At 44.1% G+C, this 19,733-nt stretch overlaps 1 protein-coding gene across 1 annotated transcript in view; it reads left to right on the forward strand.

Moving 5' to 3' along the window:
• Window positions 1-19,733, forward strand: part of LOC115405818 (collagen alpha-1(XI) chain-like) — a 72,265-nt gene that overhangs the window by 27,418 nt on the left and 25,114 nt on the right. The window contains exons 11-40 of the mRNA XM_030115545.1: window positions 327-389; window positions 2,368-2,442; window positions 2,849-2,932; window positions 3,876-3,932; window positions 4,406-4,459; window positions 4,586-4,639; window positions 5,002-5,055; window positions 5,935-5,988; window positions 6,570-6,623; window positions 6,728-6,772; window positions 7,457-7,510; window positions 7,590-7,634; window positions 8,325-8,378; window positions 9,014-9,058; window positions 9,317-9,370; window positions 9,451-9,495; window positions 10,054-10,107; window positions 10,188-10,232; window positions 11,562-11,615; window positions 11,699-11,806; window positions 13,097-13,150; window positions 15,548-15,601; window positions 16,418-16,462; window positions 16,787-16,840; window positions 17,105-17,149; window positions 17,465-17,518; window positions 17,658-17,711; window positions 17,853-17,906; window positions 18,086-18,193; window positions 18,525-18,614. Of these exons, the coding sequence (XP_029971405.1) occupies window positions 327-389; window positions 2,368-2,442; window positions 2,849-2,932; window positions 3,876-3,932; window positions 4,406-4,459; window positions 4,586-4,639; window positions 5,002-5,055; window positions 5,935-5,988; window positions 6,570-6,623; window positions 6,728-6,772; window positions 7,457-7,510; window positions 7,590-7,634; window positions 8,325-8,378; window positions 9,014-9,058; window positions 9,317-9,370; window positions 9,451-9,495; window positions 10,054-10,107; window positions 10,188-10,232; window positions 11,562-11,615; window positions 11,699-11,806; window positions 13,097-13,150; window positions 15,548-15,601; window positions 16,418-16,462; window positions 16,787-16,840; window positions 17,105-17,149; window positions 17,465-17,518; window positions 17,658-17,711; window positions 17,853-17,906; window positions 18,086-18,193; window positions 18,525-18,614 (1,764 nt within the window). The remainder of the gene's footprint in view (window positions 1-326; window positions 390-2,367; window positions 2,443-2,848; window positions 2,933-3,875; window positions 3,933-4,405; window positions 4,460-4,585; window positions 4,640-5,001; window positions 5,056-5,934; window positions 5,989-6,569; window positions 6,624-6,727; window positions 6,773-7,456; window positions 7,511-7,589; window positions 7,635-8,324; window positions 8,379-9,013; window positions 9,059-9,316; window positions 9,371-9,450; window positions 9,496-10,053; window positions 10,108-10,187; window positions 10,233-11,561; window positions 11,616-11,698; window positions 11,807-13,096; window positions 13,151-15,547; window positions 15,602-16,417; window positions 16,463-16,786; window positions 16,841-17,104; window positions 17,150-17,464; window positions 17,519-17,657; window positions 17,712-17,852; window positions 17,907-18,085; window positions 18,194-18,524; window positions 18,615-19,733) is intronic.

Raw genomic sequence — 19,733 nt, forward strand, 5'->3', positions numbered from 1 at the left:
AAGAGGGAAAAAATGTCTTTATGGAAAGAGCGTCAGCGCTGATCGCCAGTGAAGCTTGAGCTTGGAGAGACGGTTAAAATGTGTATTTGTGCATGAGTGGTGTGTGTATGAGTGTCGGAGGGAGCGTAAGTAGGGGGGTGGGGGTGGGGGGGTATTTTGAGGCTTTCGTCTTTCAAACCCATGTCTTAGCTTCTGTCTTTGTTGGCCTGTACAGCTCAAGTATTGGATAGTTTGACAGTGGTGGGAATGGTGGTTTAGCTCCAGTCTGGGATAATATTCTCAGTGTGTTTGTGTGTGTGTGTGTGTGCGTGTGTGTCTGCTTTCAGGGTCTTCCCGGTACCCCAGGATTACAAGGTCCCCCAGGTACCCCAGGAGATCCTGGAGAGAGGGTGAGTGAAAGCAGGCCTCGTTTCGCGGCTGACTGCAGACGCTCCTGCGACGCTCTCACACCTATTTTCCTCCTCATTATATATGTTAAAGTTCAGCAGCTATTTTCATGGTAAAAATACATTTTCACTAATGTATCCTCAGTCTTCTCTAATGGTAGCTGCAGCTTCACTTTCTCCATCTTTCTTCTGGGATTGTTTATAAATGCCCCTGTGTTTATTCTCCCGACTCCCCTCTCCGGTGCCGGAAAGCTGTGAAGTCCTATTTCTCTGCCATGGAGTGAATAATGCGACTGGACGCAGGCTGCTACTGCAGCGGTGGGAGGGATCAGAGAGGAGTGGTGCGGGGAGATGAGATGCCCATAAACTGTCAATATAGTGAAAAAGAGAAGCCATGAGAAGCAGCTGTGCTGATATGCTGTGCTGAATAGTGGAAATACTTAGAAAAACACCCCACGGTGGGATTCCACTCATTTATTTGATTATTTGGATGACACAGATTAAGTGTCCACCCTTCTCCGAAAAGCTTTCTTTTTCCAGTTGTGGTGTTTACCTTGCAGCCCCTCGATCATCAACCTTTTATTCAGCCAGGAAGCGTTGACCAACAGCTGTCACAAGTACAAAAGGCTTATTGTTCCTCTGTGTGATCAAGAAATATTTTCTTTAGTCCTAAACTCTCCCTCCTCCCTTCATTTCCTCCCATGAGAGACTGTCTTGCTGAGGATTGACGCGAGGATTAAAAGTGACTCGTTTCTGTAGTCTTGCGGTTTTCCTTTACGTAGGCTCCGGCCCGCACTCAGCATTTCTCTCGTGATCGCCGTCTCTCTCTCTCTCTCTCTCTCTCTCTCTCTCTCTCTCTCTCTCTCTTTCTTTCTCCCTCCACTCCAACCAAACGCCGCTTTTCCCAGGCGTGCGGCACAGTTATTAACACTAGATGCCACTCCGCTCTCGATAAGGGAGGTGGACGGAGGCCGGTGGCCGCCACGGGGGGAGCAGCGGCAGATGGAAACACATGGCTTCAATTTGAGCCAGTCTGAGATCGGTGCTCATGACATGACTGCTAAGTGGATCCTGGTTTTCCTGGAAGCAGTTTGATCTGATCTGTGATAAGCCTGCATTTTATATTAAACCATAAATCTGGTCAAAGTGTAATCTGAACGTCTGTCGGGTTTTGGTGTTTGGTAGCTTGACCATGCAGTCATTTGGTTGAAGTGTAAGAAGTGCGTATTTCAGTTTGAAAGACATCCGAGTGAAGTTTGGCAAACAAAAAAAACTCCGATTCACAAAATACGCTTCAGAAGTTCCCGCTGACTCAAACTGATCCCTGATTCATGTTATAAAGCGATCTTCCCTCTAGTTCCGCCCACAGGCCAGCCACTTTCTCTCTTCTTCCTTCAGTTTTGTTTTCTGGCGTCGGGAGTCTCTCGGCGCAATCGCTCCGGCTCTTTCTTCTCGTTATAAAGTCGTTCCATATCTCAAGGCGAGCTTAATGAAAACACAGGCTTTGTCTTTGCCCGGGACTAAATTCCCTCCGTTCGCTTGTTTGTTTAGAATGAACAACAATGCAAATTGTAGTGAAAAGCAGCTTCCTGTTGAAGTCGCAGATAAACAAAGGGTTTGCTGTGAGCTGATTAGTGCCCCAAACTATGAAGTTATAATGCTGTTATCACTTCTTTTCTTTCTTTCTTTATTTTTTTTTCTTTTCAATTAGCGTAGCCCCTCCAGGGATTATGGAGACATGACAAAATAGTCATGTTATCTACTGGAAAAATACAAGGCTTTCCTATTATCCTCCTCTAATTAATTCTTCCCACTAATGCTGTGTACTGCTACACAATTAATGAAACAATGGCTTGTCATCCAATTTGACAATATATTCTAAAACCAGTCCTGTAAATCTCAAAGATTAGCTCCTTTTTTTTTAGTTGTTGTTGTTGCTATGATATTTTAGCACTCATGTGTCTGTCTGGTGTTTCTTCAGGGTCCTCCCGGCCGTCCCGGTCTTCCCGGTTCAGACGGTGTCCCTGGGCCTCCAGGTACCGTCCTCATGCTCCCAGTAAGTCCCGCTGCTTTTCACACACCCGTCCCGTTTCCCCTCACACACACTGTCCGCCCTTCGTCTTCGGCATCGGCGCGCAAACTCACTTCATTTAGCAAAATTACATCACTGCATCGCCAGCAGGCCAGAGGATCGCAACCTTATTTTCTTTGGGTTACAAATCACTCAGCTTGTAAATGTCAGCTGGTGCAATGGAGTGGAACCAGTGAGCCGGGCTTTGAATGGCCGGGCGACACACATCTCTGCGTGCGTGTGTGGCAAAGAGCAGCAGTTTTTACAAGTTTTCACCAGGAAAGATTTGAACACACTCACCGAGGGGGACATCAGATGTCTCACTCTGTAAAAAGGCAGACGAGTCCATTTGTGTTTAATTGTGTGCCTTTTGCTGTTTTGTGGCTGACAGTTTCGTGCGGGCGGCGAGTCGCATAAAGGACCCGTGGTTTCGGCCCAGGAGGCTCAGGCTCAGGCCATCCTCTCCCAGGCTCGGGTAAGTACGCAGCTCCCCAGGACCCCGGTGCACTGTTATCAATTCAAAGAACACTTTACGAGTATTTTCTTACAATAGATATCCATACGGTGACCCACTGAGGAAGAGCTGACTTTCCACTGGACCCAATCTTCAAATAAATTATCTGATTTTCTAATTAATGGACTTTTGGCAGGTTAACTAGGACGTAAAGCAGCAACATATGTTAACACCCACTCAGGGGTCCTGACAACCAGGGCACTGTTTGAGCAAACATTCTGAGGCTTTCAGCAAGGTGTGATTTGTATCCGAACACATGGAGATCATTAAATGTTGTGAATATTCACATATTCACAACACTCTATGGAGCTGGATGGCTGCCAACGCTCCGCTGTGTTTAGCAGTGTGGGGAAAGCACTCGTCACCTTCGAGGGGGAAGGGGGAAACAATAAAGACAGGAAATACACAGAAAGTGATTTATTGAAACAAACTGGACGGCTTTACGATCTCAAAATACATTCTGGTGTGTCAATATTCATTTTATTTGACAAAACCTGTAAGAAATAAAGCATATGCACTCGATTGACCCTGAATTTGAATTCGTCAGTTCAGTAATCACCCGGCAAATAAGTTCCAGATAACTTAACTGGCAACATCATGCTGTGGTCAACCATGAGCAGCAAAGAGCAGCCTGGGAAACCATGAAGGAGAACAAAGTGAAGTTCACACATTGTAATGGTCTGGGCATTACAAGAATTTAATGGGTGATGTCTTGTTGGGGTTTTGTTTTATTATTTGCAGTATGTCAGACTTCATTCTCCGTTTCCATAAATGAATCATGTTGACAAACAAGTGGATGTGTGCGTGCCTCTGCCTGTCCCATGTATGTGGACTTGTAGTATGTAAAAGTGCCCCTTTAGTCAGTGGCTGGTGGTAAAAAACTCTGTTTTTCTCTGATCTGTAGCTCGCCATGAGGGGTCCTCCTGGGCCGGCAGGCATGACGGGGAGATCCGGTCCTGTGGTGAGTCGCCGTTTATCATCCCGTCATTCATTTAGCCACATTATCTTTCACAAAAATGACCACTGATTCTTAATGTGAAGCGCCATTTCCACAAACTCATACATGCATCACCAACAGATCTGATTTAATTCTAGTGAAATCTGTTAAACAGGAGTAATGTGTTTTTTAAGCGTATTGCATGTTACTGGTGACGGGAAATATTGGGATGTGACGGCGTTCCTCTCATCTTCACATGAACAGTGCTGTCATTGTGTTGTAATTCTTTAACATGAGTCAGATTTTGCTCACATGGAAACGTGCTTCAGGAGGTTTTTTGCATAATTTAGAGCTAGAAATGTTACAATACATGTGTTTGGGTTAGCATTTGGTTCTTGGCCATCTAAAGTCTGATGCAGGTTTCTGAGCGAAATCATGACTTGACAGAATATTTGTCTGAACCGATGACATATTTGTGTGTGTATGTTGATGAATAGGGAGGTCCTGGTGCTCCTGGACTTAAAGGTGACCGTGGGGACTCTGGACCACAGGTGAGAGAAGGACTTTTTTCACCTCAGAGACCTATTTTGTTATTTGTTTCTCTCTTTGATTTGTACGGTGTAATTTTCTGCCCTTGATGCCGACTGTTGTTTTTCTTCATGTCTCCTTTGAATTAGGGACCCAGAGGTCTTCAGGGTCCAACTGGACTTCCAGGGAAAGCAGGAAAGAGGGTAGGAATTCTTTCCAACTTAGAGATTTTTATAGTTCATTTCACATATTGATTAATCTTCTCTGCAGCAACAACACATCACAGCAAAATGAAATGTTCCATTTTCCAAATTTCTAATATTTCACAATGAAAAACACACATTTCAGTAGACAGTGTTTAGTTTTCAACATGGCCGGCTTTCAAATCAGTCAGCTGCACCCAATGATCGTCTCTTAGCTGTTTAAACTCATGTTTATTTAACCGTAAACTGTCTTTCTTCGCAAAGTGCATCTTCCCTGTTTTTTCTCTGCAGCCTTCTGAGATGATTGAATGTTGTTGGGAATGACATTTTCACGTAAACTGACACACTTGCTTGTCCTCCAGGGTCGTAACGGAGCTGACGGAGCACGAGGAATGCCGGGAGAAGCAGGAGGCAAGGTGAAGTTGCTCGCCAGGTTTTTTTTTTTTTAAAGAAGAATTTGTTGTGTTCAACCAGACTGATGCGTGTCCCTCACTGACGGGGTCACTGAGCACGCTCAGGGAAAACTCCTCTGTGGCTCTACTGACCCAACATGATATGGACACGTACAAAAAGCATGATCGCAACTCACTGGCATGCCAAGGTTAACCGGATAAAGAAACCCATGAGCAAAATACTGCCTCAGAATTTATGTCAAATTATCCTTCTACTTATTTAATTTGAGAAAATAAGTATATGCTACAGAAGATGAAACCAAAACTGTGCCGGAGAGGAAAGAAGCACAATGAGCTGATATGAAGTCCTCCCCACCCAAAAACATTTTTACATTTCTAAAATGGAAAAAAAAAAAAAATAACGAAAGATGACCAGAGAAAACAAAGGACTTGATAAAACAGTTACCTAAAGCCCACAGCATGACTACTCAGAATCACTGAGATCCCATTTGAACAACAGACATTGAGCCTTAATGACAGCCAAAGAGAGAAGTGATTTTAGTGATTTAACCAGAGAGTTCCAGAGTTTAGGCCCAAGAAATTCAGCTGATGTTTGGATCCGACTGAGCGGAAACTGAAGGTCTTTTGGGTTCCCTGTTTCATAGGACTGAATGACTGAAGATAACAGGGACAAGTAGTGAAATTTGTCTTATTGATGCATAAGCATGTATGTTTGTATAGTATTGATAGAGGAAATTTGTTAAAGTTTAAACTTTCTTAGCTATTGGCCTTTAATAAACAGCTACATGTGAAATATTTGACCTCCAACATCTCAAACTTCACTTCAACTCTTCACAACAACAACTAATGGCGCTTCATGTTTCTTTTTTTTCCCAACTCCAGGGTGATCGAGGCTTCGACGGCCTCCCCGGTCTTCCTGGAGAGAAGGGACACAGAGTGAGTCCAAGGACAGAACGTTTGGTGTTTCTCTGAATGTGCAGGGTCAGAGGACAAACGTCACGACGCCTTCTGTCTGTAAACAGAAGATCCAGCACTCTGTTATTTCTGCAGCGAGCCGTCCATTGATCACTGTCACCGCTGCTCTGTCCTTACAGCACCGTCAAGGTTGACTGGCAGTTTAAAGGCCGCTCTCCGTCCGTCTCATGTACACTTTGGAGCTGACAGATGTGAATTCATTAGAACGTTTGACCCAGTTTTTAGAGGCGTAACCAGCTTTTAGCCTGGGCTGTGTTTGTGGGATTTGGGCCTACGTAAAGAACCCTCAGTGAGAACACGCAGGCGTATTTCCACATAGACCTATCCTATACAGGGTAATTACAGGGCTACTATGGGATGGCCTGTCCTTATAGAACACTAAGAATAGCAGAAACATTATCGGTCCGTGCCATTTGTGGTGACCGGGCCTATTGTAGATTAGAGGCAGTCACTCACTGGGTTTTTTTTTTCTCTCTTCTTTTCTTTTTGTCTTTTTAATGCATCCAGAACTACATCAGTGAAGTATGTACTGTCTTTTCCAGGGGGAAGCGGGTCCAACAGGTCCTCCAGGATCTCCAGGAGACGACGGCCCTCGGGTGAGTCGCACCGCGTGCATCTTCTTTGCTATCTTTAAGATTACTCAGCTTCTTCCTTTCTTTTTTTTATTCCCCTAATCCTTTATCTATCTTTCCAACCAAAGGGAGAAGATGGTCAAGTTGGACAGAGAGGTGTTGCTGGTGAGAGTGTAAGTATTTATTATTAGTTAAAACTGATTTTTATATATCGTTGTGTCATTGGGAATATTTAAAGAAGTTTCAAATATGATTCTAAAGTTATCCGTTCTCCTCGCTACTCCCCTCACATTCTTTCCTCAGCATTAATTTTCTCAATTACTTAAACACACGTCCTCGCCCTCGTGTCCTCGCTGCAACTGTAATGGCATTCCTCTCTGCAAAGACCATCGCGTTTGTAATCTCGGCCCTGCCAAGACTGAATGGCTTTGCATAATAGATCAAAAAATAGAACTGAATAATGTGTTTTGTCACTGCACGCGAGGAACTGCCTTACTCTGCCAAGCGCCTTTCACGTGGACAACAGAGTGACACACTTAACCCCGCACAATCCTTTTAGAGAGACTCTTGCACTGCATTTCATCACCAATTGTCAATAGGATGAAAGAATATAGAGGAGCCTTGATCTTATAGGCATAACTTAAGAAATGAAGAAACTTTTTCTTGCTTTTGCACCTGCAGTACCAATAAATGACCACATGGGGTCAGTGTTTTACGTGACCAGAGCATTTGCACTGAAAGTGTATTATATTTTACTGCATGTCACTTCCTCACTATTTTACTCATCAAAGCTTTATTCCAACCTCTCATTTGGATGTTTCTGTGTGTTTTCAACCTGTGGTTGCTGTGATTTTCAGGGTCCTCGAGGTCTGCTCGGCCCCAGAGGGTCTCCAGGTCCTGCAGGACAGCGCGTGAGTTTCCACCACTGTATCCGCTTATTTATAATACACGTTTTTTTGTTCACCGATCATTCAAATGTTTTTTCTTCAGGGTCTTCCTGGACTTGATGGGCAAGCCGGTCCCAAAGGAAACATGGTAATTTGTTTATTGGTTTATTTTAATCAGAAAATCTGATGATAGGAAAACATTTGTAATGACGAAGCAAACAAGGGCAGTGACTGTGCTGCAATTCCTCCCTTTTATGTTTGATCAGTCTGCTGAGTGAGGGGAACTTTAAGCTTGAGGGACCTGTGAAGAAACAGAAAACCTGTGTTTTCCTATCATGCATTTATCTTCCTGGAGGGTCTCGGTGGGACGTTTCAGTGGGGTTGGCCATCATTGGTCAAGGCAGCTGCACAAGCCCACATCTTGTCTGTGACCACTGATTCACTGAGCCAGGAAAAGCAGAGCAGCTGTTGCAGGGGCAGAGAACAATGGCAAATTGGTGTGTTTCTCATTAATGTCCCGAAATGCTGGTATCGATGTCAACACGCTAAAATTTAATGAAACCAGAATCCACTGAGCCAGAACTTCCTCAAGCCCTGATGAACATATGGGCCTTTTTTCAAGCATCATTTGGCAGAAAAGAGGCCCTTTACCTTTACTTTTACAGAGAAAACCCTAACATAGTGTACAGTTAGAGCTTTGTGAGAACACGGATTATTATTATTATTATTTTAAATTAGTTCATATCTCAGTAATCCTCTTTATAGCATACCATAAAATCAATTAAAGTAGCATTTAATGGCATTTAATGAAGTATCCTGCTTCCTCTGTTTTACCCAGGGTCCACAAGGAGAGCCGGGGCCTCCTGGGCAGCAGGGCATGCCCGGTCCACATGTAAGTCGTTTTGAACTTCCTTCTTTCTCTGTATCCACCCTTTTAACTCGCACTCTGTCTGATCTGTGTCTTGCTCAGTTTCCCTCTGTCTCCGTTTTTTTTTTCCTCCCAATCTCTTGATCTCTGTCTTCCTTTTCTCACTCCATGCACGTCTCTCCCGTTTCATGCTCGCGCTGCAACAGGGCCTACCGTGAGCTCAAAAGATCACCGCCGTTTTCTTAATCAAAAGTCCGTACTCTTTATTTTTTTTTGTCTGTTCTCTCCATTCTCACCTAATTTATGTTATTGGCTGTATTTTGTCACAAAATTCACCTCAGTGAGAGCAACAACCATGCAAGTATTCATTTAATTAGTGTATTTTCCACTCATGAGAAAATTTTTTACTTGCCTGTGAATAATAGCGCTTGAATCAACTATTCATTTGTTTTGTTTTATTACAAAACAGCATCCTTAATATTTTTAGCCAAAGGTTTATTTACCTTTGCAAAACACTCACAGCTTGAACAAAATAGATTCATTCCCACGAACAGTGTTTGAAATCACCTATTTCTCTTTTATCATAGTGAGATAGGTCCTATAAGTCACCTTGTCTGGATGATTGTTCTCCTAACTGATTTACCTCCATTGTTTTTCAGGGTCTTATTGGTCCTCAAGGTCCAATCGGGCCTCCTGGTGAAAAAGTAAGTGAAGGAGGAGAGCTGCTGTCCCAATAAATGAGTGTTTGGGTCCAGAATTCATAAGTGATTCTGCAGCTTTGCTGCAGAGCCGTCGGCCTCTGCTGGTGCAGAGAAAGACATGTGCTCAAATACTTTATGAGCATAAGTACTTCCTTCGCCTCACAAAAGGCAATGCATGCATTAGTGGCGGTAATATGCTTCTCATCTATCGGCCTGTCTCACCGTCTCTCTCTCTCTCCCTCTCTCTCTCTTTCCTTGTAGGGACCTCAAGGCAAGCAGGGCCTGGCCGGCCTCGCCGGTGCTGACGGCCCTCCTGTAAGCGACACACATCAATTGAATTTTTCATTTGCTATCCTGCTGAATTCTGGCTTAACCAACACGTCTGTGCTTTTTAGGGTCACCCTGGTAAAGAGGGTCCTGCGGGAGAAAAGGGAGCTCCTGTAAGTATAATGCGGTTTTAATCACTCCACAGTGGCGAATCAGAAAAAAAGAGAGGTTGGTTAAGGAGTTACTGTCAGATGTACAGTAGCTCTGATTCACATGGCGTTGAGCAGGGGAAGGATTAGCCTCAACGCCATGCTGTGATTTTCCAAAACATGTATTGTTCAACAGCTGTAGAACTTTTTTGGACATTTCGCTGTATTTTGCGCCAGAAGTTTTTATATTAAAAATGGCTTTATGGTGAGATTGTAGTCGTTTTCAGTCCAGTTTGCTTAAGATAGCTGCATTGATATGATGGAGATAATTCTGAGACAGTGATCATGAATTAATTCAGTCTTTCGATGTAAATCATGTTTTTAATGCCTCTGTTGTTTTCAACCAGATGATGTTACCAATGTAGCCTAATAGCACAAGCTCTATCGATGTATTTTCCAGAAGTTTACAACAGTTCCCTGTGTCTGCTTGGGTTTTTCCCATCATACCTTGAGTTAGGTATCACAGTGTCCCCAAAATGTGTCTATTGTCGCTGTTTCTCATGTTTTTCCTCTAATTTTCAGGGTCATCCTGGTCCTATGGGATCCATCGGTTACCCTGGACCGCGTGGTGTAAAAGTACGTCCTGCCCTCGTTACATGCAGTACCAATCTGCTGTCAGAAATCTCTGTCTGAGCTGAAATGTATTCTCCTCACAGGGTGCAGAGGGAGTCAGAGGCCTTAAAGGTGACAGAGGAGAAAAGGTAAAGCTCTCTCCGTCGTCCTCTCTCCATTGGACGTGGCTGACAGATGACATTCCTCTAAAAACGAAGCCATCAGAGTTGTAATTCCTTCTCAAATGAGGCTTCCTTTTAATCCTGCCAGTGGAAAAACTCTTAAAGGCCCATCAGGCTGGCAGTTAAATCCCCGTGCCACTGAGCTGTAATGGAGTGTGGAACATTAAACCAGAACGAGGCTGCTTTGTGGGGCAGTTTTCACTCAAGATAGATCTATTGCCATTGTTTTCTTGGCTTGCTTTTGTGGAACTTAACCTGTTGCAAGTTTTGTCTCGATTTTCCACTTTGTGGTCAGGAAATTAGACTTCTTCAGAGTTCTGCCAGTGCTTAGAATGTTGATAAAACTTTTTCATTCAGATTTATTTTTATAAATTCAAAAAAAAAGTTTTGTTTTTTTTTAAATTTAATGTTTTTGGGTTAATCCCATGAACACGAAGAAGACTGGACATGAGTGTATGTGTTATGTTAGAAAATGGAGCTTTGGTGAAACAAATATGAACAAAACAGTCGAACTGCATTCTCAATTTTGACCAGCAGGTGTCAGCAAACTAACACAGTGGAAAGAGTCAGATTTTACAACAGCTGACAGGAGACCTGAGCTTGGTACCACCAGGGGCCACGTGTGGTTTTTCCTGACCAGTCTGAGAGAAAATGAAAAATTCGGCAATGAAGTGAAACTACACCAAGCAAACAATACAGGGGCGCACTCTCTCCGGTCCATGTTCAGGGTCCAATGTCCTTCATCAGTCAGTGACTCTGATGTTTCCTAGAATCTACAGTGTAAGATTAACAATCAATGAACTCATTAATTCTAAATGAAACCCCAAAAATTCACAGGAGTTTCTTTTTATTTACCAATCTATAACCAGTCTAAACTTGTAATGCCGCGAAATTGTAACTAAAAAAAGTCATTTCCAAATTTAAAACTACATAAACTTTACAGAAGCCCAGATAAAACACAGAGAGTTGCAAAAACTTTTTTAATTTGCGAATGAGTGTAGATAGCCTGTTTTTTTTAGTATCTGTATCTGAAATGTTCACAAAGTAAATGTGAAGGGCTTTTGGGCGATTTGTGCGATATACTGATTGTGCTGCATGAATAATGGATTTATTATTTGTACAAAGATCTGCCGATCACGCCGTACATTTTACCAAGACTTATTAGAATGCAGTGATTGCAGTCTCATCGACCGCATAGGTTTATACTTGTACAATCTATTTATGTTGAGCACTTTGCCAATTTCAAGTATATCACTAACATGTTTTACTGAGATTGGGTTTGTCTTTGATCTAAAGGGAGAAGATGGTTTCCCTGGTTTCAAGGGAGACATGGGCCTGAAGGGTGACAAGGTAAAGCGTTGCTCTAACCAGGAAATCGAGCTTTGTTTTCGCAGAGACTCAAATAAATGTGTTTTTATTTTCTCTGCTTCCAGGGTGAAGGTGGTGTTGTTGGCCCCAGAGGAGAGGACGGTCCTGAGGGTCCCAAGGGCAAGTCAGGCCCCACCGGAGAATCCGGACCGATAGGAACAGCCGGAGAGAAGGTAAATAAGCCATTTAGTGTTATATATGCATATTAAGCGACATAGCAGGTCGCTTAAAACACTAAAAATATAATGTTTGACTAATCGCGGTCTTTAATAAAGGAGTCTGTCTGAAGATTGCAGTTTCTTGGTTTTTGCTCCTCGCTCCCTTCTGTAGATTTTCTCTATCAGCTGTAAGACCGTCCCAGTTTAATTGGCCCGCGTTGCCAACATTTCTCCACGGAGCTTTGATCCTGTCATAGGGTTTCCTGCTTCTCGGTGCTGCACTATTTATGCTCCAACAAATTAGTAGTAAAAGGTTACAGCACCGTCTTCCCAGTTCAAACTGAAGGTGAAGGAGAAGCCTTTGAAGATAAAGAATAATTCATTAGCTCCGCATTATAGTTTTCCTCCTATGGAAGATCTTCTTTAAGCAGCATGTCCTCCTGAATATTAAAAATATATTTTACATTTTGCATGCATCATCATGCGCCAAAGACATATATTCTGTATTAAAGCAATTACACTCCCCAACTCTAAGACGTTTCAGATTAAAGATGAAGCCGTGAGGTTAGCAGACAACAGTTTTCACAATCCCGCAACCACGGATAGCCTGAGATGATCTTAAAGCATTTCAATGGGACTGCTACGAACCGGCCAATAGGAATGCGGCGTGGAATGATGCAATCATCAGTGCGCCTCCGGCCGTGCACCCAAACAATGGTTTGAAACTCCTCATGAAAGTAAAACACTCCATATTTTCCGTCTGCTCCTCTTCTTTGTTCATTCGCTGCATATAAATGGCTGGAGAACAATGGTTTGGTTTTGGTTAGTGTTGTTTATTTATGTACTGGCGAAGCGCATGGTTTCCATGGAGGGCGTGCAGGAGGAAGCAGTTATTCTTGACCACTGACGTAGCCTCTGATTTAGTGCATGTCAAAATTTATGCTATAAACTGATTTGAGGTTTAACAGTATGATAAACTTACAAGAGTGATAGAATTTCTGTAAATTGCATTACTCTAATCGTATATAAAGTTTTGGAGTTGACCTCAGCTCCCCCCAGATGCAAAACCGCAAGGAATAGTTAAAAGAAACCCTGCGCGATTCTTGAAACGTGGGCAGAATCTGAAACAAACCAGTGAAAAGAAACGCCTCTTTAGAGATGAGATCATTTTCCTAACCGTGACATTAAAGTGATTTAGCTTCACGGTTATGAGTTTAACTTCGGTGAACTTTACTGCTGTCTCCAGAAATGTCTCTGGTTGGAAGAATGAGAACGCAATATCTTTGTTTTGTTGTTGTTCTTCAGGGAAAACTTGGAGTTCCTGGATTGCCTGGTTACCCTGGAAGACAAGGACCGAAGGTGAATAAGAAAACTCCTCTGATTAAAGCTGATTTGTTTTTTTTTCTTTTAATAACTTAATCCCCCCATCCAATGGGAGGTTAAGAATGAGAGCTAATGATAGGTTAATGTTTTGGTCAAGGGCAGCTCAGCCCTGAATAATGTGGAGTGTTGAAGGATTTTCTCTGTGTTCCCACATCACGTTTCTCTTTATGCTTGTTTTATGTTCGTTCAAGTAACCAGAAACACATATTGATGCACAGAAAACAGAAAATATGAACCCCTCTCCTAATCCACTGTGGTTTAACAGGTGATCAGTTCCACCTGTTTGTATGCATGTCGTGTCAGAACAAACCGATTTTCATTGTGATTTTATTAAGTTTTCCCCAGGCCCGCATGCATCAACATCTGCAAAAAATGGAAGCCTTTTCCCACGTGTCCTTTTAAAAATCTGCTGATGTGCTGACTGACTCCCAACGCCCACAAACACAAACCCGAGCAGACACCGTCTGAGCCCTCTCCATGACTCCTAAAGCAAGCCTCGCTGGCACGGTCACCTGCTGTAGTCATCAGCTGTCTCTCTTCCTTACACTTCCTCGGGCATTATCCGGCATTGCTTGCATTGTAGCAGCTCCCATCCAGATTTGCTGCTGTGGCTGCTTCGTCTCGTCTCTGCTGCTGTCAGCACTGACACCTTGGCACTGATATGATGGGTCACATGCACTCAGGCTTACAGCGTGGAGATAGGCAAACCTCCCCGCTCCTTCTGTTAAAGTCAGCAGAATCCGAGCTGTGGGCACAAATTATTAAGGAACTAGAATAAATTAAAGCAAAGTGGAAAGGATTCAGAAGCAATGCGTTAAACGCTGGGCTACAATAAATCTCATTGCATTGATTTTGTTGTGCATGCTTTAATATTTCTAATACGTTTTATTCTGTTGTTTTCTAACCATTTGTGCGTTTCTCTATTACTGTATATTTGTGTGAAATGATGTGAAAGATACAGCTTGATGAAAACTCAAAAAACTTAAAAGAAAACCGACGGTCACCTTCATTTCTCGAAGGTATATAGCAGCCTGTAAATATTTGGATGTTTTAAGTAGGCCAGCTAATTTCATCTCTTCAGACTGTCTTCAGACTTCATGATGGACTGAAAGAGCTCAGCTGCTGTTTACTTTGTGGATTAGAACCAAAAGAGTGTGTGTTTATTCGTCAGAGCATCATCAATGTTTTTTTTTAAATGTCACCTTGTCCTCGGGCGGAGGAGCGGGGTCGTAGTCTCGGCCCATCGGCGGCCTCTATCCCCCCTCCATCAGCCTGCGCACCAGTACCCTCCACTGGCTGTGTTTTTGGCTGCTGCACCCAATCGCTCTCTGTTAACAGCTTTCCCACGCCGTTAATTCCGGATGCCATTTGCCGTATCTTCACTGGACTGTCTTATCTCTGAGACGCAAGTCAGGCATGTTCAGTGCCGGCTCCCCTTTCAGTTTACCATAACTGCACCTCTGTGAAAAACTAATTACGCCGCATAGATCTCCATTTCCTGCTGTCTCCACAACGTTGGGGCTGTTTACATTTTGCAATTCTGCCCACGCTGCCTTGTTGTGGTGCCCTTGCCCGTACAGCACAGCGTTATTCCTCATTTACATATGCATGTGAGCAGTAATGAGCAACTGTAGATGTGCAGAGTATCAGAAGAGATTCAGAACGCCAAGACGTGCCGTGACCTTGGTGTGCAAAGGGAGGAATATTTAACTTGAACTGGTTGAACAGATATTTATGTTGTCTAATTGTGCAGAAAGTGAAGGTCTGTCAGCGAGCTGCTCCATGCTACCGTTATCCGTCCAGCAGCGAGGGGCTGGGCCCTCCTCCTATTTGTTTGACTGACACCGTCACTGCTATCAGACAGCACAGCCGGCAAAATCCCAATAACTAAATTGCTGATGGCTATCAAAGGGGATCTGCTGTTTCCCCTTTGTTTGTCTTCATTTGCTTGCACCATTTTTTTTTTTTTTTTTTTAAGTCTTCCTCTTTTGTCGTCCTCACAAATCTAACAACTGGACGACAGTGTGTCAGAAAGTCTCAGATTTACTTTCACTTCGACTCCATTATAGGCATTAAAAATGTGTTTAATTAGCTACATTAGCCACAAATTATAAGAGTAGACCTTCGATAACAATGAGCCAGCCAGCAGGATGTCTTTTCAGTTTTTAAAAGTTCCTTTTTTTTTAATTACTCTTGTCATTAAAGTGAAATGAACTCTTTCTGTCTTCCTGGACAGACCACTGTGCTCCTCCCTGTTCATGTCTGGACTTCTCTTATGTATTTTTTATACATTTGTTCAGTCTGTCTCTTCTGCTGTTCCTCTTGCTCATCTTTTTTTTTTTTCTTCTTTTTTTTTCTGTTTCTACCTTGCAGGGCTCCAATGGCTTCAACGGATTCCCAGGAGCAAACGGGGAGAAAGGAGCCAGAGTGAGGATTTCTTATTTTTACCACATCTTCTGTTAAGGACAATTACAATCAGTGGCTGGGATCTCTGAAAAGGAACTGCATATAGATTGTGTTTTTCGTGATTAGTTATCAGTTTCAATGTGACTGAATTACACAGCAAAAATAAACAAATTCAGTTTGGCGATAAGTACCAAAAGTGCTGCTGGTAAAAAAAACGTGGATATCAGCGTTTTGAAAGCCCATTTGTGAGTGAATCACATCACAAAAGTGCACCAGGAGTGCAATGAACCAGAAGTGATTGTTGAACCTCTCACTCCGAAATCGCTGCCATTAGTCTGCCCGCTGTAACAGCGGCCGCTCTTCCTGGAAGACCTTTTACAAGGCTTTGTTACCTGGCTTTAGGGACTTGCTTCTCTTTAGACGTGGGATGATCGGCGAGGGAAGCGATAAGGCCGAGGCTTTTCAGAGTGCAGGGTCGTGTCGAGATCAGTCTCTGCAGCGCCACAAACTCTGAAAACTACCTTTTCATGTTGAGAGGGTGTTTCCCCGAAGAGCCGTCTCCTGGTGGAGACGTGGATTCATCATTCATGGTGTGAGAGAAGTCCTGTTGGGAATGACAGTGAAGGTTAGCTCGCCGCTCTGTGCTGTCAAGCACCTGTGTGTTATCACTTCAGTTTTTATCCAAATATGGTCGGATCCTCTGACTCAGACTCCCACGGGGACCGTCTGATGTTGAATTGTTCTCAAACTTCCACAAAGAGGTTTTGAAAAAAGGGCCTAGTTTGGCTACAAGGTGTGATTCTGTCCTGAATTAAAGCTTTTGTTTCTTCTTTCCAGGGAATTGCTGGCAAATCTGGCCCGAGAGGGCAGCGCGGCCCAACGGTAGGCGATTCATCTGTCTGCCGGCTCCGGCCGAGCCCTCCGCTGCAGTGATTTATTGTGCTTAAAATGAAACTCTCATCTTTTTTGTTTGCTGGTGTCTGGGGCTTTTGTTTTAGTCTTTTGAAGAAGCATGTGGGAATTTTTGGTGGGCAGGGACGACTCCTGATATTGATCAGCTGCCCTTTATCAAATTACTTTCTGCGTTTTGGATTTATTTATTTATTTATTTATTTATTTATTTATTTATTTTACTGTTTCGTTGTGTAAAACTGAAGAAGACTGACTGATGAATGCTGGGCCGTTTGTTTATTTCCTGCCATGCAGGGTCCCCGTGGAGGGCGTGGCGCTCGAGGACCAACTGGAAAACCAGGAGCAAAGGTGAATTCCCTTTTATGATCTTTTTTTTTTTTTTTTTTTACTTATTTTTGTGTCCATTTCTTATTGCTTATACACACACACTCACAAAAAGTAATAAAAGTTACCTTAGTGTTTACTTCTGGGTTCTGCACAAAGAAAATAAAATAAAGATAATTCTGTAATTCCAGTGTGAGTGCAGCGCATTTCTTTCATCTGGATTTCGGAGTTTGACAGTTAAGACTCCGCTCACGTCATTTCTCTGCGCTTCCTCCTCTTTTTCCTCAGGGCACCTCAGGCAATGACGGACCTCCCGGCCCGCCAGGAGAGCGCGTGAGTGTCGGCTTGTGTTTCATCACCGCCTGATGTTTTGTGCAGCCAGTGACAGGAACAACACATTTGAAGCTTTGTGTGATTTAAATCCATTCCCGTCTTAATCAGGCGTCCATCAAAAACTGCTTTTGTTCCAATCAACATTTGTAAAATTCCAATTCCTAATGATATCTTATTTATATTGAATAAAAAAAAAAAAAAAATCCCCACAGGCTTGATTTGACAACCAGAGTCCAATTATATACCATGTCCATGTCATGTTGTGTTCCTCATCCTCCTTTCTCTCTTTTCCTCTTTGGTTTCTTTTCATTCAAGGGACCTCAAGGACCGCAGGGACCCGTCGGCTTCCCCGGACCCAAAGGACCCAACGTGAGTAGCTGCTGTCAAGCTGTCTGTGAGCCGGCGCCGCTCACAGGGACGCTGACATTTTTCACGCCGGCTTTTCAAATATTAATCCGTGGCTGACGTCTCCATCTTCATGAACCGCTCACCTGTTGTGGCTCCTCAGGGCCCGCCGGGGAAAGACGGGCTGCCCGGTCATCCCGGACAGCGGGGAGAGACGGTGAGTCGCGTGTTGTGTGTATGAATGCATTGAGTCAGGTGGAAGTGCTGGAGAGCAAATACTTACCTACCAAAGCATGTTCATGACTTCCTACAACTCAGTAAAGAAGCACAATAACCAACGTCTGTTTCTCCTCCTCAGGGCTTCCAAGGAAAGACGGGACCCCCCGGACCGGGAGGAGTGGTCGGACCGCAGGTACATTACAACTCTTTTACTCTGCCGCACGACACGCCGAACTTATTTCACACAACATCTGAGGCAAAAATCAAAGATGCTGGTTTAGTATGGAGGTGAATACAGTCACAGGTGAACTGCTGAACTCGCTCACATTTTCCAGCAACGCGGTCCTAACGTCCCCCCGTTTGGTTTCACAGGGGCCGACAGGAGAGACAGGACAGATTGGAGAGCGAGGACACCCCGGCTCCCCGGGACCGCCCGGCGAGCAAGGTCTCCCCGGAGCCGCTGGGAAAGAAGGCGGAAAGGTGAGCGTGCACCAGTTCGCTCAAAACCTTTAAATTTAATCTGCTGGAGCTTCAGGTGAGCTCTGTTTCTGCTAAGTCCGACAGTGAAGTGACTTGTGGGTGGAATAAAACACACGTCTCACATTCTTCTGTGTGTGGCAGCTTGTTAATTTTGCATCTCATAATCACTTCCCCGTCGCGGCCACACAGTGAGGTATAATTTTCTCGGTCATCCGACGGATATCACTGTGTTTTTTTTTTCTCTCAGTCAGTTCTCATTTTCACAAAAAGCGGTTGCGCGCTGAGCGATTTGCTGGCGTCAGTTAACCGAGATATTTTGTCTCCTGCGCAGGGGGATCCGGGTCCTTCTGGTCTGTCTGGGAAGCCCGGACCTGCGGGGCTGAGGGGCTTCCAGGGGGCAAGAGGTCTTCCAGGGGCCATGGTAACACACACTGACCACCCACAAACAAACACACTTATGCAAACAGTCCCACATGTGCACACACCCAAGTGTGCCGTCCCACATACTGAGCGAGCACCCAGCTGAATTTAGCTCCAAACCCCAATCACGGCACTAACGACCTGCTGTTAAACCAAATGTCAGCCTTGGCAGTGGACGCGAGCGAGAGACGTGGAGCAAGCGCCGAGCCAGATACAACACGGACATGTTTCATCATCATTTTAATCGGCGGTTTAGAAACAGGTCGCAAGTTGCTGCAAATAAAAAAATCTGGCAAAACCTTTGAATTAGTGAAATATTAACCGGATCAGCTGCAGCCGGCATTCTCGAGGCTTGTGTTAATTGATTTAGAGGAGAAGATCCTCTCCTCCAGGGGATGCTCGTTCTGTTGCCATTCAAAAAAAAAAAATGAGTCAGAGCCTCGTGATTTCGATTCACATCCTCGACTGCATGACTACCTGGCCTGCACCCTCGCCTGCTGACTAACCGGAATTAATCCTCAAAAGGAGTGGGTGTGAATTTGAAAAAAAAAAGTTCAAGGAGAGAGCAGCCGGCTGTTAGCGGCTGACTGAGGATCAGCTCGGGGAACTGCGGGCTGGAGCTCATTTCAAGGCTGACCATTAAGAGAGCGCACGACAGCACTACCCAGACTTATTACCGCCATTATGTTTGTCTCATGTGTGCGGCGGGCGGGTGGCTTTCCTGGTAGAACGGCAGGAGACACACGCACACGGACACACACGTCTAATTACACACTCTCTCTTAAAGTGCTATTCGGCAACACGCTGACACACATGAGTGTGTGCACCTGTTGTGAGACTGAAAATAGCGAGTGTAATTTTGTTTGCTGAGGGAATGCAGGTACACGCTTTTTGATCTGCTGACAAAGATTCTGACACACACACACACACACACACACACACACACACCCACTTCATCCCATCTCGGTCTTAAGGAAAAGTGCAGTGGTGATATACGAGCTAATAAATAACGTTCGGTGTGTCCTGTGAAGAAAGATCTTTCCAGTCTTCTAATGCTCGGTGGTGAAATGTGGAAGGTGGAGAGCTTGTTTGGCAGCCTCTGTACCTTCTGGCTTTGTTG

Source organism: Salarias fasciatus, chromosome 18 (genome assembly GCF_902148845.1).
Source record: "Salarias fasciatus chromosome 18, fSalaFa1.1, whole genome shotgun sequence".
Lineage (NCBI taxonomy): Eukaryota > Metazoa > Chordata > Actinopteri > Blenniiformes > Blenniidae > Salarias > Salarias fasciatus.